This window comes from Ziziphus jujuba, chromosome 7, assembly GCF_031755915.1.
Source record: "Ziziphus jujuba cultivar Dongzao chromosome 7, ASM3175591v1".
Taxonomy (NCBI): Eukaryota; Viridiplantae; Streptophyta; class Magnoliopsida; order Rosales; family Rhamnaceae; genus Ziziphus; species Ziziphus jujuba.
The window spans coordinates 1,695,138-1,718,578 of record NC_083385.1 but is presented as its reverse complement, the minus strand read 5'-3'; the positions used below and the strand labels follow the sequence as shown (position 1 = coordinate 1,718,578).

At 35.3% G+C, this 23,441-nt stretch overlaps 6 protein-coding genes across 7 annotated transcripts; 3 read left to right on the top strand and 3 right to left on the bottom strand.

Moving 5' to 3' along the window:
* Nucleotides 1-1,027: 1,027 nt before the first annotated feature.
* On the top strand, nucleotides 1,028-4,556 carry LOC107423916 (methylthioribose-1-phosphate isomerase). 2 transcript variants are annotated; one of them, XM_016033568.4, is made up of 10 exons: nucleotides 1,028-1,176; nucleotides 1,299-1,413; nucleotides 1,714-1,769; nucleotides 1,999-2,157; nucleotides 2,389-2,488; nucleotides 2,654-2,796; nucleotides 3,016-3,121; nucleotides 3,661-3,799; nucleotides 3,898-4,166; nucleotides 4,260-4,556. In XM_016033568.4, exons 2-10 carry the CDS (start codon nucleotides 1,342-1,344, stop codon nucleotides 4,329-4,331), a joined length of 1,116 nt encoding a protein of 371 aa, XP_015889054.1. In that variant the 5' UTR covers nucleotides 1,028-1,176; nucleotides 1,299-1,341; the 3' UTR covers nucleotides 4,332-4,556. The 2 variants fall into 2 exon arrangements, with proteins under 2 accessions (XP_015889054.1, XP_015889055.1); XM_016033569.4 differs by having other exon boundaries at nucleotides 1,040-1,176; nucleotides 1,332-1,413.
* Nucleotides 4,557-4,795: 239 nt separating this feature from the next.
* Nucleotides 4,796-6,175, bottom strand: LOC107423917 (small ribosomal subunit protein uS14z/uS14y/uS14x). The gene is made up of 3 exons (XM_016033570.4): nucleotides 5,991-6,175; nucleotides 5,330-5,429; nucleotides 4,796-4,976 (listed from the first exon to the last, which is right to left on the bottom strand). Exons 1-3 carry the CDS (start codon nucleotides 6,158-6,160, stop codon nucleotides 4,968-4,970), a joined length of 279 nt encoding a protein of 92 aa, XP_015889056.1. The 5' UTR covers nucleotides 6,161-6,175; the 3' UTR covers nucleotides 4,796-4,967.
* Nucleotides 6,176-6,325: 150 nt separating this feature from the next.
* On the top strand, nucleotides 6,326-11,850 carry LOC107423914 (ATP-dependent DNA helicase Q-like 3). The gene is made up of 18 exons (XM_060818832.1): nucleotides 6,326-6,643; nucleotides 6,970-7,080; nucleotides 7,195-7,202; nucleotides 7,296-7,379; nucleotides 7,506-7,646; nucleotides 7,739-7,773; nucleotides 8,130-8,213; nucleotides 8,338-8,426; nucleotides 8,673-8,825; nucleotides 8,895-8,995; nucleotides 9,248-9,397; nucleotides 9,490-9,582; nucleotides 9,669-9,734; nucleotides 9,826-9,959; nucleotides 10,161-10,255; nucleotides 10,409-10,536; nucleotides 10,802-10,908; nucleotides 11,211-11,850. The coding sequence occupies exons 1-18, from the start codon at nucleotides 6,490-6,492 to the stop codon at nucleotides 11,671-11,673; spliced, it is 2,196 nt and encodes a 731-aa protein (XP_060674815.1). The 5' UTR covers nucleotides 6,326-6,489; the 3' UTR covers nucleotides 11,674-11,850.
* Nucleotides 11,851-12,496: 646 nt separating this feature from the next.
* Nucleotides 12,497-15,160, bottom strand: LOC107423907 (protein STRICTOSIDINE SYNTHASE-LIKE 4). Its single transcript, XM_016033557.4, has 6 exons — nucleotides 14,835-15,160; nucleotides 14,535-14,747; nucleotides 14,342-14,409; nucleotides 13,241-13,477; nucleotides 13,007-13,139; nucleotides 12,497-12,887 (listed from the first exon to the last, which is right to left on the bottom strand). The coding sequence occupies exons 1-6, from the start codon at nucleotides 15,009-15,011 to the stop codon at nucleotides 12,618-12,620; spliced, it is 1,098 nt and encodes a 365-aa protein (XP_015889043.2). The 5' UTR covers nucleotides 15,012-15,160; the 3' UTR covers nucleotides 12,497-12,617.
* Nucleotides 15,161-15,971: 811 nt separating this feature from the next.
* On the top strand, nucleotides 15,972-16,855 carry LOC107423879 (uncharacterized). The gene has a single exon (XM_025076344.3). The coding sequence runs from the start codon at nucleotides 16,135-16,137 to the stop codon at nucleotides 16,582-16,584; it is 450 nt and encodes a 149-aa protein (XP_024932112.1). The 5' UTR covers nucleotides 15,972-16,134; the 3' UTR covers nucleotides 16,585-16,855.
* A 1,626-nt stretch (nucleotides 16,856-18,481) lies between these two features.
* LOC107423905 (aldehyde dehydrogenase family 7 member A1) lies at nucleotides 18,482-23,325 on the bottom strand. Its single transcript, XM_016033556.4, has 15 exons — nucleotides 23,167-23,325; nucleotides 22,877-23,013; nucleotides 22,455-22,541; nucleotides 22,218-22,349; nucleotides 22,056-22,128; nucleotides 21,764-21,786; nucleotides 21,586-21,649; nucleotides 20,936-20,981; nucleotides 20,627-20,807; nucleotides 19,918-20,094; nucleotides 19,647-19,811; nucleotides 19,365-19,505; nucleotides 19,171-19,268; nucleotides 18,890-19,039; nucleotides 18,482-18,771 (listed from the first exon to the last, which is right to left on the bottom strand). The coding sequence occupies exons 2-15, from the start codon at nucleotides 23,009-23,011 to the stop codon at nucleotides 18,717-18,719; spliced, it is 1,527 nt and encodes a 508-aa protein (XP_015889042.2). The 5' UTR covers nucleotides 23,012-23,013; nucleotides 23,167-23,325; the 3' UTR covers nucleotides 18,482-18,716.
* Between the last annotated feature and the right edge of the window lie 116 nt (nucleotides 23,326-23,441).

Genomic DNA, 23,441 nt, shown 5'->3' with positions numbered 1-23,441 from the left:
GGATATTTCAAATTCAAAAATTAAAATTTACAAATTTTCTTATAGAGGTAAGGAAAAAATTTTCTTAGTTTTTGTTTTTTTATGTAGGTTTTTGGGCTTAATTGAAGTTATGTTTAAATTTATTATTTTATTGATATTTGGCTGGATTAAATTTGTTAAAATAGTTTTTTGATTTCTAAAATTGAATTATATAATAGACACAAATAACCATGAATATTGGGATACAGATATATTATATATATGAGGAAGCAAGTACAAAATATTAATCCCATGTAAGAAAAATATCAGAATGCGTGTAGGTATAATCGAGGAAGTGAGTCGAAAATATTAACACCGTAGAGGAAAAAAGTGGTATATAAAAAACAACACAATGATATAGATTGTCACAGTGAAACATAAAAGTAACAATAAAATAAACAAAAACATTGATATCGAGTGGATAGAGTATGATATGAAGTACATACAATAAATATAAACATAATTTTCAGCAAAAATAAAAATATTAAATTTAAATGATACATTAAACATGTGTAAACAAAAAATACCAAAAATATGTCCAAGAAAAATAAAATAATAAATAAACATGTTAAAACCTCTGATATATATATATATATATATTTAAAAAAAAAAGGTTAAAACCTCTGATAATAAAGTCTTCACTTCTTTTTTTAATACAAACGTAGCGTGATGCATTTAAAAGCGCCTCTGAATACACAACGAAAGCGTGTATGAAAAAACAAAAGGTGAAACTTTTAATTATCAATGAAATGAAAGATGCTTCTTAAAAAAAAAAAAAAATAAATAAATAAATGAAATATTATATGAATTCAAAAAGTTTAGCCGTTACTATCCTAATTTAAATTCCAAAATAATATTCTATAAATTCAAAAAGTTTAGCCATTACTATCCTAATTTAAATTCCAAAATGATATGAATTATTATTATTTTTCTCTCAGGGCTTTCAACTTCGAAGTACCAATTGTTTGGGGTTTGGGCTTGACATATTTCAGAACCAAATGGGCTTACTGTGGACCGAAACCACAGTGGCATGGTAGGCATCATCATCGACATCGTTCATTGGGTTTGAGCGGTAGATATAAGACGGTGAGAGGGAAAGAAACGGAAGAAGATGGAGGAGCTCTACTAAGTAAGCAGCTCGCCTTACCTCACCTCCAGGTAATTCCTTATTCTTCTTCTTATTCTCTGCATCTTCTTCTTCTTCTTCTTTTCTTCAGCTTTTTCATTTTTTTTTATTTTTTATTTTTTTAAATATTGAGAATGATTGTCTTCGCGTTTAGAAACGTTATCCTTGAAGGTTGAGCTTGTTCCAGGTTCATACTCATGGCAACTGAAGCGAACAACACCCTCCAGTCTATATGCTACAAGCGGGGTTCTCTTCAGCTACTCGATCAGGTTTCCCTCTCTCTCTCTCTCTCTCTTAATCTTTCTTCCTTACTCAATGAAGTAGGTAGACCATTTTACAATTAATACATTTAGAAGTTCAGAACCCAATTTGCAGCCAAAATGCTCTTTTTCTTTTTCTGGTTCATTTTCGATTTCTATGTGAAATAAGGGAAAGACCATTTCAAAGAAGACATTTTTCTACAAGTGTTTTTTTCAAGTCTCAGAATGGATTTTATTTATTTATTTATCCATCAATAAAGATGTAATTGAGAACTGTAAGTGAATTTTCATCTTCTCATTGTTGAACAGAGAAAGCTGCCTCTGGAAACTAGTTACTTGGACATCCGGGATGCGACAGATGCATGGTAACACTTTTAGTTAAATATTAAAGATGGAGTCTACTCTGTTTTAATAAGCATCCATAGTTCTTGTTTTAGTTTTAAATATTTAATTGAAATTGGTTATATGCTAAGAAGCTTTCCTTTGTGGAACTGACATTGTCCCCCAGTTGGTATAATTGGTTTTCATTGAAAGAATTTCAAGCATATTTGTAAGATGATCCTAATTTTGTAGATGATCTTGAATTGCTGTCAGGCATGCAATAAAGGATATGGTGGTTCGTGGTGCACCTGCTATTGCTATTGCAGCAGCACTTTCTCTGGCAGTTGAAGTGTTTAACTTGGAGGGTTTTGATGGGACATCCAACGACGCGGTTTCTTACCTAATAATGAAACTGGAGTATCTTGTATCCAGGTATTTTGTGTTTCTGGATTACGCACTCTGCCTATGCATAGTAACTAACTTTTTGAATCTTTAGTTGATTTCAAATTTATAGTATTTCAATCATGTTTGATGTCCTCTTTAGTTGTTTAGAATGTGGGTATAGTCTCTCTCTCTCTCTCTCTATATATATAAATATATATATATATATATATATAGCATTTCCTAGCTGATTCTTAATCAATCTTTTGAATGCTACTTCAGCCGGCCAACTGCTGTCAATCTTGCAGATGCCGCAACAAAACTTAAAGAAGTTGTATCAAAGGCTGCCTCCAAGGCTTCAGAAGCTACGAGTGTTTTCCAGGTGGGATATTTGCATGGTTACTTATTACATCTGAATTATTAACTTGCTTGTAACTTGGCCCAAGAATCCACAATATGTTTATCGAAATTTGCAGCTTGTTTTAGCATAGGATTATTAGAAGCTCACTTTATTTATTTATTTATTTTTTGGATTTAACCTCCATAGGCATTTATTGACGCTGCTGAAATAATGCTTGAAGATGATGTTGCTTCCAATAAAGCTATTGGGTCTTACGGAGCTAGTTTTCTCCGCCTTCAGCTCAACAACTTTAAAAAGATTTCTGTATTAACGCATTGCAATACTGGCAGGTATATTCTTCTACCACTTTCTCTCTCTTTCCCTCTGGTATCTGTCATGGTTTTCTCATAAATTTTTTTTTTTTGTGTGCGCGCGCGCGGGGGTATGTTTTTATTTATTTATTTATTTTTTTTCTTCTTAATATATTTCTCCTGCTTGAAAGCAGAAAATGAAATTTGCATATGATTTTTTTTTTCCCTGACTTTGATCTGTCTGTTATGTACTGCCAGTCTAGCAACAGCTGGATATGGTACTGCCCTTGGTGTAATCCGCACACTCCATACCGAAAAAATGTTGGAAAGGGCCTTTTGCACAGAAACACGTCCATTCAACCAAGTGAGTATCTACTTTTTGCTGTATAGTTGTCATGACTAATGATCGAGAGATTTGACTACCAATATAGTGGTTCTGACCTCACATTAGTGTTCATGTCAACAATTTACTAATTGCAAAAGTCCACTGGACTGGACATTTGAAATTGTAAAACAAGATCAGCTGAAATTATTAGTTATGGAATATGATAAAGTTTGGTGTAAACAGGTCATTCCAATAAGCTGTTTCGAAAAGCATAAATTTTCTACCAAGATCACTGGAAATTTTTAACACAATTTTGTTGGTAACCACAATATTGATTAAAATATACGATGATAGAACTGCTATGTAATTCGACACAAAAGTTTAACTTGAAGGTGGAAATCTTTTCTAAGGTAGGTGTTAAAACTGCATGAATGCAGTAGCTTATTTGATTACTAAAATCTTTTCTTGGTCATTGTGCTGTGTTTTAAGATTAGAGGATAGAGCTTTAGGATGGTAACTAGTATTCGGATTCACCTGTGCTGCCAGTTGCTTTAATTTATTTATTTAACCAATTGCAGGGGTCTAGACTCACAGCATTTGAGTTGGTACATGATAACATACCTGCCACTCTCATAGCAGATTCTGGTGCAGCTGCATTGATGAAGGATGGGCGTGTGAATGCTGTAGTTGTTGGAGCAGATCGAGTGGCTGCAAATGGTAACAGGATAATTCTCAAATAATTGATATGCATCCGAAATTCTCTAGTGAATTGGTTTGGTGGTTGCTCATTAGAGATGAATTTAACCTTAATACAGGGGATACGGCCAACAAGATTGGAACCTATAGTCTTGCCATACTTGCAAATTATCATAACATTCCATTTGTTGTGGCTGCTCCTTTGACTTCCATCGACTTGTCCATTTCGTCTGGACAAGAAATCATAATAGAGGAAAGATCCCCAAAAGAACTATTGAACACCCGCGGAGGGCTTGGGGAACAAGTTGCTGCATCTGGAATATCTGTTTGGAACCCAGCTTTTGATGTGACCCCTGCTAATTTGATTGCCGGCATTATCACAGAGAAGGTCCTCTCTCATTCTCCTTCAGAAATCTGTAAAACATAAATTCACCGAATTGATCGATCTAGCTAGACTGACAAGTTTGTTTTCTCTAAACAGGGTGTCATAACAAAGACGGACAGTGATGCTTTTGACATTAAGGATTTTGTACACAAGGCATCAAAGAAATGATATGGAAAGCCATGATGCAGAAGGCGTTCGTCCTTGTCGCGTGTTTAATCTTTAAAAACTACTTTCCGTTTGTGGTTAGCCTTGCCCAACTCCTTGATTACAAATTTTCTATATATGTATTGGTAATATGATCAATGAAAAAGTTAAACTATATAAGAATAATTCTGCGCTAGTCGCTTTGATGACTTTGAATTCAATGATGAGAAACGAATAAATTTTCTTTCAGATTTGAGAGGCAGGTAATCAAGTTCAACAAAGCATTTTACCAGAAAAAGCATAAAACAGTGGAATCCATTATTTATATGTAACCCAAACTGATGGCAGCAAGAGGCAACTATTACTAATTCTTTCATAATATATATCCGTTTTTGATAAGGCAAATGATTTCTAGTTAGATACTGATTGTGTTCAGCCGGCCGAGCACACAAACCAACCAAGCCATCAAATAGTAGTCAAGAGAAAAATTACCAAAACAAACATCTGATATAAGTCATGTTGTTGTCCAAAGATAACACAATGTTTTACAACTAGTCAAGATCGTAAAAACAACAAAAATAAAGTCGAAAAATTAGGAAAAGTTCTCCAATTTAGCTCCATGCGGGTTGGCAGCTACTTGGCTTCAAGACCCCATCCTCTCTAACGGTACTGAGAATCATTAACAAAACATGGAAAAGAAAAAGGGGGAAAAAAAAGAAGCATCAGTTACTCGTATTCAAAAAAATAAAAGCAACAGTTACTCGTATTCACTGAAATTTCAAGAAATTCGTTGTATAGAAATAGAGCAGCTTACAAACAGAAGAATTAGCAAATCAAAAGCTCTCCAATTTGAGTTTCAAAATCATTTGGAAACAATAAACATCATAAACTGAGCGGTGGAATAAAAGCAATTTAAAATGACGCAAATAAAATTGATAAAAAGCAAGACAGCAATTCATTTTTCCACTAGTACTAATCCCAATAAAAGCAAAGATAGTTGATCTAGTGGATAAAAAACTGACCTTGATGAAACCGATTTCCTTAGCATTGCTGCGGAAACACTGTCTGCAGCACATGATACCGTACTTTCTGATCAAACCGTGCGGGTTTCCACAAACACGGCTGGCAACATTACAAGAAACAAGAATCAATACAACACATTCAACCTTAAATCGATAACAACACGGTGAAAGAACCATTTTTTACAGTTCCATGAATCACCTGTCTATATCTATAATAAACATTTTCCTCTGTAAAAAGGGAAAAACGAAAAAACTAAGAGAAAAAAAAGAATGATCTGCAACTTTATAGAAACATAACGCATTAAACAAGAGATGGGTTTGGATTGACGACACCATAAGGGTTCCTAGATTCCACCCAAACAACGCGTATGGTTTTTGTAAATATATATATATATATATAAAAATGCAAAGTCTTGTTTTACTGGTTTCATAAAGAGAGCGAAATTTATTGAATAAGTGTTGAAAAATGAAAATTTTGTAAAAGATTAAAGTTTGTAAAAGATTAAAGAAACTAACCACATATATATATATATATATATTTTTTTTTTCTACATATGCAATATCTAAGCAAAGTCTCGTTTTACTGGCTTCATAAAGAAAGCGAAATTTATTGAATAAGTGTAGAAAGATGAAAATTTTGGAAAACATTGAAGAAACTAACCAAGTGCGCGATCCAGGGCCATAGTTCTTTGGGTGCGAGTTCCAGACATTAGAGTGGCCCATCTTCCTCTGTTGCGCCTCAGATACAGAATGACAAAGCTTAAAGACTAGAGAAGTTTTATAATAAGGAAGCCAACAAAACCCTAACACCAAGAATGGAGTCAAGGCCATCAATGACGGTTTAAACGATGTCGTGCAATAGGCTCAACTGTACCACAGGCCCATACGACTAGTCTTTGACCCGAGTTATCGCCCATACAACATGTTCTGCACGTAAGGTAGTTTGGGCCCAAGCGATAACTAGTTACATCATCTGACACGTGACCCGGCCCAGAAAAATACTGAAGTGGAAATTGGAGTTGGACGTCCTGCCGAAAGCAAAAAGCAAACCGTATTCCCTTTGAACAGCTTCTGCGACACACAATTTCAGAGACCGGTTGAGACGATCGGAAAGGTCGCAAAGCTCATCGGCGGCGACCTGATCAAAGTGAGAGGAGAAGATGAAAAAATCGCTGTTGCCGTTGCAAGAGACAGGGGGAAGAACCGAGAAGAAAATATGCGGGAAGGAAGCTCTGGTGAAGCTCTTGAGGTGGCATTTCGGGCATGCCGATTTTAGAGGCAAGCAATTGGAGGCCATTGAAGCTGTCTTGTCAGGTCCATTATCTTTTCATTTCATATTTACGTCTTAAAATTAACTAATTCCTTTAGGGACGATGTCATTCTTTTGTTTGCTGAAAAAAAAAAAAAAAAAGGCGGGAAATTGTAAAACTGGTTTTTTTCTTTTTCTTTTTTTAGTATTGAAAACAAGTTCAAGGTAAATTTTCTCGTTTAAGAAGTTGTACATGCTTAATTTTATCTCTGCTTCTTAAATTTCTTTGAAAGTTATCACGTTGTTCCTGTTAAACGTGGTGATGAATTTGTTATTTTTATTATTATTATTATTACGTTTTTATTTTTTTGTTTTTGGCATTGGAGTGCAGGAAGAGATTGCTTTTGTCTCATGCCAACAGGAGGTGGAAAATCAATATGCTATCAAATCCCAGCACTGACAAAGAAAACTGGGATTGTGCTAGTTATTTGTCCTCTAATAGGTGAATGCAATTTTTTCATCTTGTCTACGTAAAAAGTTTGTTCTTTTGGCTTTTGGATTTGACAAAGGGTTAGGAGATGTCTCTAATTTCTTCCGTATTGGAATTTTCTTGCAGCATTGATGGTAGGCATACCATAACTATGAATTACTTACTGTGATTCCTGTATTATGAGGATTGAGGTTTGGGGTTATGCCCAATTTTTTTTTATAAAATAGGAAAATCAAGTGGGTGCGTTGAAGGAGAAAGGAATTGCTGCTGAGTATCTTTCGTCAACCCAGACTTCAAATGTCAAAAATAAGGTTTAAATGTAATATCAGCATTATGATATATTCTTTTCTTTAGTCTACCTTGTAAGTGTAAAAGCTTGGCATAAAGATTTTGTTATATGTTGTTATAAATAATGAACTTTCTTCCTTTTTATTTAGATCCATGAAGACCTAGGTTCTGGAAAACCATCGTTAAGGCTGCTTTATGTTACCCCAGAACTAATTGCAACATCAGGATTTATGTCAAAGCTAACAAAGATCTATGACAGAGGGCTGTTGAATCTCGTTGCCATAGATGAGGTATGAATATACTAGTGTAAACGAGCTTAGAGTGGTTCAGCTGGCACTTTCACGTCTTGTGAGTAATGTTGCCTCTTTTGGGAGAATTTCAGGCACATTGCATCTCTACATGGGGCCATGATTTCAGGTTTGTAAATTGTAATAGTTCCAAATTCTACCTACAAGCAACCATTTGATGGTTTTTCAGAGTTGAAGAACAATGCAGTAAAGGAGTGTATTGCATGTCCATCTTCCCTTCTTTTACTGTCTTCATGAGATTGAAAAATGAACCATCCCTTGTCTCAATAAACTCATTTAGCAATCAAGCCCTGACCCCTTCCCCCTCCTCTATCCCCTCCAGAAAAGAAAAAAGGGAAAAGATAAAAAAGAAAAAGAAAAAGAGAATTCTAGGCTTGATGTATGTTACTGACAAACCGTGGATAACCTTATTTCCTTTGTTTTTTTGTCATGTTTTTTTGTCTACTGATAATTTATTATTTACAGGCCTAGCTACCGTAAGCTTTCATCTTTGAGGAGCCTTCTTCCAGCTGTACCGATACTGGCTCTGACAGCTACAGCTGTTCCTAAGTAAGTCTTCTGATGTCTTCTCCAGGCAAACTATTTCTTCAATGTTTATTTGCAAAGTACAAAGCGATTCTTTTCCTTCAAGTAAGAAGTGCTGAGTGGAACTAATCATCCTTTCGTGTTTCAGAGTTCAGAAGGATGTGATAGAATCCTTATGCTTGCAAAACCCACTAGTCCTAAAGTCTTCTTTCAATCGCCCTAATATATATTATGAAGGTGTGTCCTGCTTCCTTGACATGATGCATCAGTTTATCCAAATAGACAAGTAATTCTCATTCATTACTTGTACTTGGGAGTTGGAAATTTTTAGCATGGTCTGGAGTGGAAATAAGGTTCACCACTACCCTGAACCAATTGATAGTTGGCAATGCAGATGTGTCTTTTTGTTTCATTGAAAGTTGACTTTGTATGAGGTACCATCTTATACCTGTGGAAATCTGATGAAGTTGCTCTATGGTACAGTTCGATACAAAGATCTTTTAGATGATGCCTACAATGATCTCTCTAATCTACTAAAATCCAGTGGGGATGTCTGTGCAATTGTTTATTGCCTTGAACGTACAACATGTGATGACTTGTCTGGACATCTTTCGAAAAATGGAATTTCTTGTGCTGGTAAGCTGATGCTTAGTTTTTTCAAAGGTCTCTATTTACTTACATGTTCTAATTTTTTTGCCATTTCAGCTTATCATGCAGGATTGAATGATAAATTGCGGAGCTCTGTCTTAGAAAATTGGATTTCATCTAAGATACAAGTTGTTGTGGCAACGGTAGCTTTTGGGTATGTCATTATATGATTTAACACTTAAGAACCCTTTTATTGATTTTCACTTTCTGTGTGCATGTTATCAACACTGTACTTGTTTTTGGAGCTGCCTTGATGCATAAACAGTTACTGAGTTACTGGTGTTCCTCCTTTCAGGATGGTAAGCCATTCAATTTCTTATTTATTTTATTCCTTTTTGGTTTTAAAGTGTTTGAATGATAACGTTAAGCAGATATTAAATGCCACTAATGGCTTCTGGTCAATTTTTAAGGGTATCGATAGGAAGGATGTCAGAATTGTTTGCCATTTTAATATTCCAAAGTCTATGGAGGCCTTCTATCAAGAATCAGGTAGAGCTGGCCGTGATCAATTACTCTCCAGAAGTCTGTTGTACTATGGAATTGATGATCGCAAAAGAATGGTTTGTTATGTGACATTAATGTTGCTGTTTATGTCCTTCCAATTTGCATGCTTTTCATTAGGATTTCTGTTTTCATTATTTATATGTTGCAGGAATTTATTCTAAGAAATGCTGGGAGTAAGAAGTCACAGACCTCAAACATACAGGGAGGATTGTCAAAAAAATCCCTGACTGACTTCCATCAGGTGAAATTTGATTAACTTCCACAAGATCTGAACGAACAAATCTCTGTATGGTTGCTTTTTGTGAAACTTGAGTATAATTTGCACAGATGGTTGAGTATTGTGAAGGTTCTGGATGCCGCAGGAAAAAGATTCTCGAGAGTTTTGGAGAACAGGTATCACAATCTTATATTGCTTTTGATCTATATCTGCTTTAGGGCCTGTGTTTTTGATGCTCAAGTAAAGTACTAATATTGTCTCGAAAAGGTTTCTGCATCACTGTGTAGAAAATCATGTGATGCCTGCAAACATCCAAGTCAAGTTGCAAAGTACTTGGAGGAGCTCACAGCCACTTGTGTTGTTCAGCAGAAAGCTAATTCCTCTCGAATTTTTATAAGCAGGTGGAAAATATTCAAATTATGCAGTAAATTTAGTAATTGGAGATCTTATTTGGTACTGTGCATCTATTTATATTTTCATTTTTTAAATTTTCTCTCTAGCCATCAATTCTAGGTCTGGATGATATATTTGAATTTCATTTTCTTGGAGCTTATCCCCTACTTATCATATGAAACATTTTATTAATATCTTTTCACTTTCAGCACTTTTGATACGATTGATGAAAAAACCTCATCTGAATACTGGAATCGTGAAGATGAAGAAAGTGGTTCTGAGGAAGATATATCTGATTCTGATGGTATATTGTTTTTAGAATAATTTTATTAAATATATGGATATATCAAGCACATTACTGCACACACACATAGAAATATATAGTTGGTGGGGAAGGGGGATATATATTGCTGAACGGAATGTTTATGTTCTCTTTGTTATGTTCCTCCACTGGTAGATGGTGCTGAGGCTGTTAAGAGCCTAGCCATGTCAAAGTTGCCGAAAAAATCAGGATTAAATGAAAAGATGGAGTTCTTGCAACGTGCAGAAGAAAATTATTACAAGAATAAATCTTCTGATAAACAGGTTCAATTTGACACAGTCCAACTTGTGCAACAAGCTTATATTTTTTAATGGCATCAGTACTCCTCTGTCCACTTGCCTTGTGAAAAATCATTTCATAAAATAAAAATACTACAGGTTAACTTGATACGATTTTCCATGCCACATGATTATTGACATGTTAGCTAACTGGTTAAAACTGCACTGCCATTCTCTGTGTGTTTAAATGTTTTAGCACAATTTTCATGTGTTTTCCCAGCAAAACTATTTATTTTCTAATTGCATGAAGGTCAATAAATCGGACAAGCATGCTCTATCTAATGCACTGAGAGAAGCTAGCAAGCAGAGACTACAAAATGCTTTAAAGCAGGCTCAGCAGCGTCTTGGAGAGACCAAGTATGCTCATAACATTAAATGCATATGAGATTTTTCCCTTCTTAAACCCAAGGATCTCGATGCAAGATCTTTCACCGATATTCAATGCAATATTTTATTGTCATGACTGTGAGATTTATTAATTTTTACTTTGCCAATTGATTATTTGCCCATAGATTGTTGGAACACAATAATTGAAATTCGTACAGACCTATACCGTTGATTCTTTTAAGTGGATTGTTCTCTGAGTTTTCAATTTATTCAAGTGGCTGATTTTTGGGAATAAACCCTGATAAGTAATCGGTGGTTAGGTTTTTCTGCAGGCTTGAAGTGGAAACATCAGCCATTTTTCTTGAGAACGAGTGTTACAACAAATATGGGAAAAGTGGAAAATCATTCTATTATTCACAAGTGGCGAGCGCAGTGAGGTGGCTATCAACCACAACCTCAACAGAGTTAGCTAATCGGCTGAGCACGAATGCCAGCATCTCATCAGAGAATGTTTCACTGGAAGCTGAACATCTCACTACTGCTTCATCTATGGCAGAACAGGAATCAACTGGAAACACTCCCGAAGATCTTCAGTGTAGTATTGGATCAGAAACTACTACATCTGCTTCACCAATGGAAAATGCTTCTTCACCAAGTTCAAGATTGCCTTCAATTCCATCCTTTTCAGAATTTATTAACAGCAAGAAAGTTAAAGACAATGAATCAAAGACATTACAGAAGAAATCACCTAATAGGGTTGAGAAGAATGTTGAGAAGAAGATGAGGTTGCTATAAGTTGGGTTTTCTGCCTAGCGTGCTTAAAAAAATGTGTACTAGATAATCCTATTCCATGCCCCTAAAGCATATATTTTCTAGCTTCGATGGTGGAAAAGCAAAAGATTGTGGTCGAAACATAGAAAAATGATTTGGTTGTGGATTTTTGCTTTTGTACTATTTTAAATTTGTTTAGTACTTCGCCTTTTCCTTTTTTTTTTTTTTTGGTCAACAGACACATCAAAACGAAATTAAAATACAATAAATCAACATTATATATTTTTTTAAAATAAATATATAAAAATACGATTATAATATAAGCTTCTAGCCATACGGTCCCTTTATGTGACAACAATGTTTAATACGTTTGAAACCTCCTTTACGTACCTTACCTATAAAAAAAAACAACCTCCTTTACGTTGTTTATTGTTTACTAGGTCGCCTAAATGTTTAAGGTTGTTTGTGAGATTAAAAAATTTAAAAAAAAAATGAAAAAGAAATAGTAACAAGAAAACGAAGTAAAATCTTGAGAGTTTCTCTGTTAGGCAAACACGGGTAGCTTCGATAACAAGCTTTCCTTCGTTAGATGCATTTTATATATCAATTAAATAGAACAGGTATTTAAAAGTAACAAGCAAACAGAAAGCTAAACAACGTGAACTAATGCAACTTATTATTGACCAGTCAACCAACTCATCAACAGAAGTCACAGAACTAAGTTACACGTGTCCTACCAGCTCTCTGTTTTCTAGATCTCGTTCAATGCTTTTGTAATGTTGGGTTTGTCGTTGAACATAATGAATGTTATACTTATCGAACGACAACTCAGTCGAACGCCAAATAGTAAAAGCAAATAAATACTATTATCTTGAACGTCAACTTTATTGATTCCATGCTCAGGAAAACACCATTATTTTGTACTTCGTTCGTGCTCCTATTTATTCTAAATAAATCAGCATCCAGTGCTAAGAACTTTTCAAAGGTAACTTCCCAATGAAATTGGAGTTGAGGCTTCCCAAGTAAAGATGATCCTCAAACTCTATTGCTGATGTAACGAAGGATAACACCTTTCCATTAGAATCGTCAAATTTCTTGGTTATTTTTCCATCAGCTGCCACATTCACTACCATTGCTTTTGTATATACACCATTAACTCGCTCAATCAATTTTGGAAATGCTGCTAAGAATATCTTGGAAGCCTTGGAGGTATGTATAAACTCCAATCCATTAGTTAGCTGTGGCATTTGGCATGCAAATCATCAATCTTGTTAGCTTTCATAATTCATAAGATCTATATTTCCTTTTTCCAAGTGTTTCTTTATCATACTGAACAGCTACAGAGTTTCATTTTTACCTCAAGTAGAGCGATCCAGAAAGACCCATCTGGAGCAAGATTGATATTATCAGGTCCACCGGGAAGGTTGTCGACAAAGATCTCTGTTTTCCCTTTGTTCTCTCCCTCAAGCCAATACTTCAAACACCTGAATCTGATCAACAAAAACAAAATATGATTCACTTGCTGAAAGACCAAGCATGCAATGAAAGAATCAAAATAAAATAGTGAGCTTAATTCTTGCTTTTTGCTTACTTCCACGTTTCACAGACCACCAGATATTGTTGGTCCTGAGAGAGAGCAACACCATTAGCAAAGCATAGATCATCAAGTATAATTGAAGTCTCGCCGGATGACGGATCGTACTTCAGCAACTGTCCATGAGGTTTTGCCTCAAGCACGTCTAGATACCAATTATGGAGTTCATATTTGGTGCTTGCAACACTGAAATAAAGACTACCGTCTGATGCTTCGATCACATCATCTGCAAATCTGAATCAACTCAGTAAGTTACAAATTGTTCCAAGAGAAGGATAATGTGGGCCAGTCTTGCTTTGGCACTGCGTTAGCCTTCTTGCTTTAGTCAATAACATTGCTTATTCATAAAAAGAACAAGTTTTCAGTAATTGGTATTTTTATTTGGGAAAAGAGTCATGACGAAAAGTTGCATCCTTAATAAGAAGCAACAGTTTGTCTTAAATGATAGGTGGGGCATGAGTCATTTCCTAATTATATTTGGTCCAGATTGGTTGGTCCATGAAAAACATTGTTGGAGGAATAACCATGAGGCCAATCCACTTGGACCAGTAGCAGTTTTGCATATCTCAGGTACAACCAATTGAAAGATGAAACTGAAAATAAATAAATCAATAAAAAATCTGAGATTCAATATCCAAACCGGCTAAAAAATGTAGTACACTTTGATGGGAATAGTCATGTTTGCTCCTCATATGCTACCAAATGTTGATGTACGAGGGCAGTGAATTGGTCCCCAGCTAAAGAGATTCCATTACTGTAACAAAAAGCTACAGGTCTCAATCTGGTGTGGAAAAAGCCACACCTCGAAAATGGAATGAGCCCAATTGTTGTATGTCGCATCGTAAAGAATTGGCATGGCTTGCACATGGTTCATCCTAAGGGTTCACGCGGTTTTCCTTATGTCCTTTTCTATATTGTTGTATTGCAATGCAAGGCAGCGATTGTTATTATGAAAGGATAAAATCCATACTTACCTAAGGTAAATATTATAGCAATTGGAAATGCTCTTTTTGGCACATTTTAGAAATGGAAATTTATTTGACTACGATGCATTTTTGGGAGGATAGCAATCCCAATCCTTTAAAGATATTTTCTTACCTTATTCTGGTCCCATTGACATGTGAAGTTACAACCGAGACCATATTTTCACCAACCTTAAGCAAACCCTGCAAAAGCCAATGAAAAGAGATGTAGAAACAACAATGCAGCAAGTGGGATAGGTCGTTTTCTTTAAATCTTGAAGAATATTCTTTATTTTATTTTATTTTTTTAGTTTGAGAGTTATTCTAACCTCATCTGCGTCACAGACAACAAGATCACCTTCCTTTGTCATTGTGATTCCAAGTAAATTATGAGCATTTAACTTCTTCCAGTTCTCCCACGAGCCATTTCGGTGCAACCTTTTGATCCAACTATCTCTGGTAGCTGTGTAGAGTATACCTTCTGTATCCACACAAACATCTTCAGGATTATTCAGAAATCCTTCTCCAAGTTTAATCACTTCCTGCACAGATTTTCTCATACAATTAACCCCAATCAACACCAACATAACAAGCCTTGCATGAAGTTGAAATCTAGGATCTCAAATTACCTGTAATTTGTTGTTTGGTGGAAAGAAAGCAGAAGACAGTAAAGGCAGTTCAAGTGAGTCTGGCGAGAATGGGGAGAAGAAGAAGATTTGAAGTGAAAAGGCAAGCAAACATGCTAACAGAAAGCTTGAAAAAGCTGGCACGCAATGTTTTGAAGTTAGGTAGTGCTTCAGAGCCATGGGATTGGTTGGGGACAGAGCTTCTATGAGTTTTGTGGTGGTGGAAATTATTAACTAAAAGGATAAATGAGTTTCTAAATGATAATATCCAAAATCCAATATTTTTAACAAGTGAAAAATTCTACATTTGTGGTTGCGTTTCAATTTAAATCGACAAAAGTTTATTGATTTATAGCCACACTTGGAACCCCATAAGAAAAACAAAATTGCAGATGTCATGTCAATGATTGAAACAAAAACAGAAAAAACAAATTAAGAGCAAGAAGAAACGTACCTTGTTTGGCTACCACTCTCCTATAGTTCTCAAAATAAAAATCCTTCTATTTCAACAAAATCATGACAGCTAATTTTCTGATTTGCCATGCAGGGTTTTATTTATTTATTTTTATTAGCTCGATCAAACGTGTCTAATAGCATTCTTTTTCGTTCTCTCTGCCATCAAGGATAAGGCTTGCCCCATTCAATGTTGTACACACTTGGTTCTCGGTTCAAACTGTCAAATTCAGCCTCATCGGTCATCATCTATTAGTGTATGATAAACGTACGAGCGTGTTTTACCATCCAACAGTAAATTTTTTTTTATTTTTTATTTTTAAATGCTCTCTCAAGTTATAAATTATTTTTACTGTCATTGATAGATACATGCCGAATTCTCATATCTACTATATAATGTAATCTAAACCCATAACGTTCATGGTTGAAGCTTTTAGGTGGATTACAAAAATGAGAAGGAGCTTGACATTATCACCTTGGATGTTACAAAAGTTTACAAAAAAATCCAAAGCCCATTTTCTTTTAAAAAATAACACTCTCTAAAAAGTTCCCATAATAAGGCCGTTGTCAAATAGTAAATTAGTAATAAAATCCACGACACAAATCCTTATATTTGGTAATACCAGTAAATTAGTAATAAAATCCACGACGCAAATCCTTATAAATGGTAATACCTTTATTACAAATACCACACACAAACGCGTTCCCCACATACATAAAATCTTTCTCATCGTCTATTCCCTCTCATAATAAGGAACAAAGCCAGAGAGCTTCAGAGAGATAGAGACAGAGATAAATAGAGAGAGAGAGAGAGAGAGAGAGAGATTTCAATGTTGTTCTGCTACAAGCAATGGCTATTACAGGTTCAGAATCTCAGCCCCCAACAAGCAAAGCTGTTAACCCTCCGGTGGAGGTGGAGTGCGTAAAGTGCGATTGTTGCGGGTTCACAGAGGATTGCACCCCCGCATACATTCTACGGGTTCGTGAACGATACCATGGACGATGGATTTGCGGGCTGTGCGTCGAGGCAGTGAAAGACGAGGTTTTGAGATCGGAGAGGATCATCTCCACTGAAGAAGCGCTTAACCGCCACACCAGTTTTTGCAAGAAATTCAGATCGTCGAGTGTTTCGAATGAAGAAGCAGAGCACCCCATCTCTGCCTTTGGACGGATTCTCCGGCGCAGTTTGGATTCTCCGAGAGCGGTTCGCTCAAATTCTAGTGTTTCTCTTAGAGATGTTGACAGGGTTCATGGTTCTCTGGTTAGGTCGGGTAGCTGCTTCTCTTCGCTGTCTAGCTGAGTGTGATATTGCCAAGTTTGAAGATACATATGAAACAGGGGAACTCTGTTTTGACTCTGTTTTGCTGAGACATTTGACATATGAGGTTGGCTCTTTTGTAGCGCTCTATTTTGCTTTTAGATCAAACTGGGATTTTTAGGGAGTGAAATGCTTTTATTATAAAACTGCAAAAAATTTATTGCTTTGGACTTCCAATGTATATACTAGGTTTATATGATAATTTGCTTTTCATATAATTTAGAAAAACTAAATCTAATGCTGTTTTCCTTCACTGCAATGAGTCTCTGAAACACCGTTTGAGAGTAAATTATCGTCCTTCTGTGCTTGTCTCCTTATGTTCAATGATTGAATAGTTCTAAGGAATTGTATGGAATCATTTTAATTTGGAAATGCAGAAATCTGTGGCATAGAATTGGATCTATGGTCTATGGAAAATAATGCTTTTTTTTTTTTTTAATAGAAAAAAAAAATTTAAGTATTTATTATTTTTTGCGATTGCTCGGATTAATGAAATTTCAGTGTCAATTTGCATGTCAAGTTGTACAGAAGGAAATTCAAACTATACAACTAAGCAATTTAATGATTATGGCTAAATTAGAGAATATATGGAAAGAAAGAAGGAATAAAGGAATCAAAAAACCAATTTGCGATTATGATTATCTGGTTCTGACTCAGCTTTCAGCTAGTCGCAATTATGAAAAATGGCTTTATTTGGAAATAAATAAAGAATATACCGCACTGTGCGATTAGACAGAGGAAGGTGACGGAGAATGAAGTTTCAAGGAAAATTCTCAGAAAGAAAGAAGGCGGGTCTCGTTTTTTTTTTTTCCCCTCTGTGAGTGAGTGAGGCAATTCATTAATTAGAATAGCACATTTTCAAGGTGAATTGAGTCCTTTGAAGCCAATTTAATGGGCTCAGGTTCTTCACATAACCAGCCATAAAGTTTCTGCCAAAGTCGGTGAAGTTTTGGCTCATATTAAATACGACAAAAGAAAAAGTTTTGCTTGTATTTATGTGGGACAGACAAGTTGACACCCAATCAATACATTAATGTCAGGTCCAAGGTTCCTGTTCCTGATTTAACTTTTTTTAGAGCCATCTAACCAGCTGGCCTTTTGTAACTACTTACTCAACTGGGATACTCAGTCCCCAAATTCTTTCGGTTTCTTTTTTCTTCACAAAAATATACATTATTTTCACAATCCGAATCGCCTGTGCTGCCACTGTTTTCTAACAAAGCGTTTCAATGCATTTGGACATAAATCGCTTAATCAATAAGACATATTTTAAAGTTCATTTTGTTAGAGAAATAAAAGGAAAAAAGAAAAAAAAAAAAGTGGGAAAAATATAAGAGCAGACCAAGGTGGCATCAAAATTTTCAGTAATTCCACGGGAATTAAATTTGAATATTAAATCAATATTCTACGAGTTTTATCTTTTTGGAAACATACAATTGGTCAAAGATAAGAACATATAAAATATTACTTTTTACTTTTGGTGTAATTTATATAAGCTGTTTTGACTTTAAAAACAATGGAATCCATAACGAAAAAAGCAAGTCGTATCATATTTTGCTTCACTAATGAGGTCCAGTGGTCCACGCAACATAAGATTGAATAAAAATCTTTTCCTTTTATGTTCTTTTTAATTTTTAATTTTAATTTTTTGAGTGAATACTGAATACGTCTTTCCTTTTGTTTGACCAACACACGAAGCGAGAACTCACTTTTCGCAATATCACTTTTGACAAATAGAAAAAGTGAACATGTTTCATAATTATTCATTAGCAATTTATATTCTTCTGTGTGTGGTAAATGACTGTCGTTTCTGGGTCGTTACCGCATAAAGTTTGGGAACCAGATAAGTTGACACAAACAAAACAATTTCACCCCCCAAAAAAAAAAAGTCAAAAGTGTTTTTGACTGCTTTTATTCAAAAGATTAACCATTCAACAAACATCAGAAATATCTATTTAGGAATTCCTTTTCAAGACATCCAAGGCAGTAGTAGATAGCAGGGTACGTAAAATCTCCATAGCAGATTCTTAACTGCGTTACCTTCATACCTTGACACATGTTGCCAAGAGAGATCATTACCATGCTTAATTTACCATGACTCCTTGTGACTTTCTCTAGCCGAAGTTTATGCCCTGAGCAAGTGGTAGTTCGCTCCCATAGTTGATTGTACTATTAAAAAGACAACACAGTCAGTTTTTACTCACTCATAGCATATCCAAATTATTCATTAGCAAAATCAACGAAATAAAAATATATATATATATTAAAAAAAAAAAAAAAAAAAAACCATGTTGAGCGTCGCATGTATTGCTTCCATGAGTCACTTCCTGCTTCACGGCCACCACCAGTTGCCTTTTCTCCTCCAAAGGCACCTCCTATCTCCGCTCCATTAGTTGGTATGTTTACATTCACTATGCCACAGTCACTGCCATTTGGCCTGCACGCATAAATATTCAATTGCATTAATATTCTATCAGAAAAATACATAGATGAAACCATACATATTCAAGGCTTTGCTTAGATGTATTTTCAAGAAATTTCGAAGAAAACAAATATTTAGAAACTAACCCAATCCATGTGAAAATATTCCCGGGCTTTTCTGTGAAAATTGAACTGCTCAATCCTTGTGGTACAGAGTTGTTCAATTCAATTGCTTCTTCTAGAGTCTGTGTATCAACAAACACAAAATTCTTTTAAGTTTGATCCAGGAAGTTACAAAAAATATCACAAATACAGGAAGGTAAAAGTCCAGATAGGCTAACCTGAAATTTCATAACATACAGAACCGGACCAAACAGTTCTTCTTTCACTACAGGGGCACTAGGAGAAATCTCAACAATTGTTGGTTGCACAAAGTTTCCATCTGACTCGATTGTTGATCCACCTACCAGGATCTTCCCTCCCTGATTATACAAAGTGTAAAATATATGCACAGGATAAGACTTCTATACATCATATTTGACCCACATTCTGTAAGACGATAAGAATCAAATAAACAAAAAAATGTTCCAACTTTAACTAGCTACAAAAGACACTTTACATACCTGAGATTTTATTAATGAAATCCCTTTTGCAAACTTTTCCTTTGAAACGCGACTATGTAATGGCCCAACAAGGGTTCCTTTCTCCAGGGGATCTCCAACTTTGACTTGTTTGTAAACTCCAGTTAGTTGATCTAATACGGTTTGATATATGCTTTCATGAAGAAACTGCAATTCAGATAAAAAAAAGATAAAAGAAAAAAGAGTTATCAGGACTTGTGACTTTCATTGACACATGGAAGCTACAACAGGATAGTGAAATGCATATTTTTACCAATCTGCGACAGGTTGTGCAGCGCTGACCAGCTGTACCAACAGCTGCAAACAAAATAGAACGCACAGCCAATCCAATGTCGGCATCATCCATAACAATTATGGCATTGTTCCCGCTCAGTTCCAGCAAGCATTTACCAAACCTTTCACTAACAGTTTTTTGCACCGACATGCCTACCTATAATTGGGAATATAGAAACTGAACTCAGAATTATAGTGATGGGGGAGAAGAGCAAAATTGTTCTTTTGTTGTTCTCTCTCTTTCCTTTTTTATTTTTTTAATTCCTTTGGCATACATATAAAGTTATATGTCCATTATCTGTAATTCTGTACAGCCAATTCTATTGAGAAAAGGATACAAATACAAATTCATAGTGTGTGTGTGTGTGTGTGTGTGTGTGCGTGTGTGTGTGTGCACGTGTGCATGTGTGTGTTTCACCTGGGCCATTAAGTTTCAGAAGCGAGAACTCTTTACACAAAAATCACCATGCAACTGGCATTAGTAAGAAACAAAAGCCACTAACCAATAAACAAATTCTTTCATAAAGACCAAAAGGAAGGAATAAGAATTAAGAAGAAGAAAGCTGATCTCGGCCTCACCACACATATATATGGTAGGTCTAACATACAGTGAGTGAATTTAAATATATATATATATATATATTGGTTAATATTCCTTATGAAAAGGCACATGCTTGTGACCAACTTACCTTTGAACTTCCAGTGAATGAAACCAGATGTATTCTCGAATCTTTTGCTATTGCTTGACCAATTTCTGCTCCTCCACAGAGAGAAGTGAAAATTGCACCAGGCAAATTGTTTTTCTCAAGAACCTCAGCAATTAGCTTTGTCACAGCAATAGTCACCAATGGGGTTGTAGGTGCACCCTTCCTACAAATAAATAATATTTTAAGTAGCTATTCTAGCCTAAATTTAAATCATCATTTCCAAACCAACAGAAGTACGGTTAAAAGATAGCAAAAATGTTCTAAGAAATAATGTTAGATATCAATGATTACCACACAACACAATTTCCGCAGACTAACGCAATGCACGCATTCCATCCTAAGTCACAAAAAACAGAGAACATTGTGATTAGACTAAACTTGCAGTAAACGTCTGTAAGGAATTCACTACGCTACTTCTCAATCAAGAAAGAAATTGACAAAAAATAGCAGAAAGAACAAGAAATTATCAACTGACTGTGCTTCCTAAGCAAGGAAGCAAGGTTATAAGACACCATTCTACCCAACAAAGGCTATGACACATCCATTTACCATGAAGCAAAAAATGCACATATAAAAATTTCAGGCACGCATATATTTTTCACCTGAGTCAAGTAGATATGAAACAACTAACTGCACTCAAGAACAAATCTCTAAGAAGAAAAGAACTATTACAGCATAAATTGCTAGCTCATACTACTTGCTAGCGCATGCTACAGCTATAAATCATTGTTAACACAGAGTTTCTTGTTCATGCTGCAACTGATGGTATAGAAGCTTCTATGGCTTATATAAGAATAAACAGAGAAGACAACTTTAATACTAATTCCTCCGGCATTCTCAATCTATAAATATGCCAGGCATTTAGCATGATGAAAACATTGCAAAATAAGTAAATGGTTTTATATCGCAAGCCTCTAGCCCACAAAAAATGAGGAACACACCAAGAACAGCACATGGGAAATTGAAAGCAGTGATCACACCAACTATTCCGAGCGGGTTCCACACCTGTGTTTTAAGGATTCACAACATGGTTAGGCATATAAAAAGTCTGGTTTTAATCGAAAAAGAGTCAAGTAGTAGTGGTATTTTGATGAATTTCCTGTCTAAACTATTACGCACCTCCAACATCATATGATTTGGACCTGCAAACAAGACAGCAGAAAGACAGGTTAAAGTTGGTGTCTTTGAGTTCAAGCTACAAAGAGAGAGATAATTACATGACAATCAGTTTAAAACCAACTTAAACAAACAGATGACGACAATATTAGTTAACAGTCTAGGCTTGGAACAGCAACTAAAGACTTAATATTTCGTCAACATGGAGCTTCTGAAATTCCATGAAGCTATTCACATTAGCAATCAAAAGGATAACAAACTAAAAATTGGCAAGTAGTATAAAATCCAAGCTTACGTTCTGAAGGTATTATAGATCCATTCAGTTGTCGGCTCAATCCAACAGCATAATCACACATATCAATAATTTCCTGCAAAGAGGAAGCGTTCCAGTTGCTTAAAAGCTTTGCAAAAGTCAAGTTTTAGTCGCCTAACCAGTCTCAACAATTCTGACCATTACCTGAACCTCCCCTATTCCTTCGGGTAGTATTTTTCCCATCTCAAGAGAAACAATGCTGCCAAGATCATCCAATTTGGCTCTCAGTGCATCTCCTATTTGTCTTACAATTTCACCTCTCTTTGGTGCAGGGACCTGTCCGAAATTTATTGTGAACTATGTTAAACACTTAAAAATTAAAATAAAACAAAATTCGTTTAAAGCACCAAAATTTATGCCAGACGAAAATGATGAACTGACACTCTTCCATATTTTGGCCGCTTCACTGCAGGCACTTAGTCCCTCTTCATAATCTTCCAGAGAAACTTCCGTGACTTTAGCAATTGTCTAAATCAAAATACACAAGAATCAGAAACATGGTATTAAACAACAACTAAAATAATATCCCAATGACCGACAAAACAGATGTTCACAGCCCAAACAGATGTTCACAGCCCAAAGGAGATTGAAAAATCAAATTTTTATTTTATTTTATAATTTTTTAAAACAAAAGTCTTACTGTTAATAAAACAAAATATAATTATGATTATATCTTTATCAATCATTAAAACACATCAAGAACATAACAACAAAAGTCATTGGAAATTAATTAAGTGGCGAAACAGAAAAATAAGAAAAAGAAGAAGAAGCTGCATATCCAGTGAGAGCGAAGGAGGGTCAACCTGGTTGTTAGAAGGATTGACAGTAGAGATAACTGGGCCACTCGCCTTCCACTTGCCATTTATATAACCACCAAGATTTTCAGAACCCAGACCGATCTCCTTCAGAAACCCGTACTCTATCTTGTTCGAACCCATCTCTGCTATACATTCACAAAGAAAATATACATAAATTTTGTGTTTTTTCTTCTACATATAAATTTTGTTTACATAAAAGAACGAACTGGTCGAAGGGGAACAAAGCTTAAAGATCGACTACGACAAAAACTAAATAGGAGCTGAATTCGAATTACCTTAAAACCAATTTGATTGCAGTTTTGGAATGTTTGCCACTTATTTTATCCGAAAATGGCAACAATATATTAAATGCTAACAGTGGATGCTTGGCTTGCTGGCATTGAGATGAAAAACGAAAACAGAAAAGAAGGGGTTTATATACACCAATAATTAATTGCTATTTACCATAAAAACCAGCGAGCCGGATATACACAAACGTGGATGACCAACTGCTCCTAATGATAGTTTAACACGTGTTTTAGCTTTAAGCGTATTTTTTTGGTAATCGTAC

Bases quoted from the DNA above. Each gene is read 5' to 3' on its own strand.
- LOC107423914 (XM_060818832.1), top strand. From the start codon at position 6,490: ATGAAAAAATCGCTGTTGCCGTTGCAAGAGACAGGGGGAAGAACCGAG. The intron at 8,996-9,247 runs GTCATTATATGA...TCAATTTTTAAG, and splicing joins CAACGGTAGCTTTTGGGTAT to GGTATCGATAGGAAGGATGT. The intron at 9,735-9,825 runs GTATCACAATCT...TGTCTCGAAAAG, and splicing joins TCGAGAGTTTTGGAGAACAG to GTTTCTGCATCACTGTGTAG.
- LOC107423905 (XM_016033556.4), bottom strand. From the start codon at position 23,011: ATGGGTTCGAACAAGATAGAGTACGGGTTTCTGAAGGAGATCGGTCTG. The intron at 22,350-22,454 runs GTCAGTTCATCA...AATTTCGGACAG, and splicing joins CGGCCAAAATATGGAAGAGT to GTCCCTGCACCAAAGAGAGG. The intron at 21,787-22,055 runs GTAAGCTTGGAT...TCTTGTTTGCAG, and splicing joins ATCTATAATACCTTCAGAAC to GTCCAAATCATATGATGTTG.
- LOC107423879 (XM_025076344.3), top strand. From the start codon at position 16,135: ATGGCTATTACAGGTTCAGAATCTCAGCCCCCAACAAGCAAAGCTGTT.
- LOC107423907 (XM_016033557.4), bottom strand. From the start codon at position 15,011: ATGGCTCTGAAGCACTACCTAACTTCAAAACATTGCGTGCCAGCTTTT. The intron at 14,410-14,534 runs GTTAGAATAACT...TGGCTTTTGCAG, and splicing joins TTGTCTGTGACGCAGATGAG to GGTTTGCTTAAGGTTGGTGA. The intron at 13,140-13,240 runs GTAAGCAAAAAG...TTTGTTGATCAG, and splicing joins GTGGTCTGTGAAACGTGGAA to ATTCAGGTGTTTGAAGTATT.
- LOC107423916 (XM_016033568.4), top strand. From the start codon at position 1,342: ATGGCAACTGAAGCGAACAACACCCTCCAGTCTATATGCTACAAGCGG. The intron at 1,770-1,998 runs GTAACACTTTTA...AATTGCTGTCAG, and splicing joins CGGGATGCGACAGATGCATG to GCATGCAATAAAGGATATGG. The intron at 4,167-4,259 runs GTCCTCTCTCAT...TTCTCTAAACAG, and splicing joins CCGGCATTATCACAGAGAAG to GGTGTCATAACAAAGACGGA.
- LOC107423917 (XM_016033570.4), bottom strand. From the start codon at position 6,160: ATGGCCTTGACTCCATTCTTGGTGTTAGGGTTTTGTTGGCTTCCTTAT. The intron at 5,430-5,990 runs GTTAGTTTCTTC...TAATGTTGCCAG, and splicing joins GGCCCTGGATCGCGCACTTG to CCGTGTTTGTGGAAACCCGC.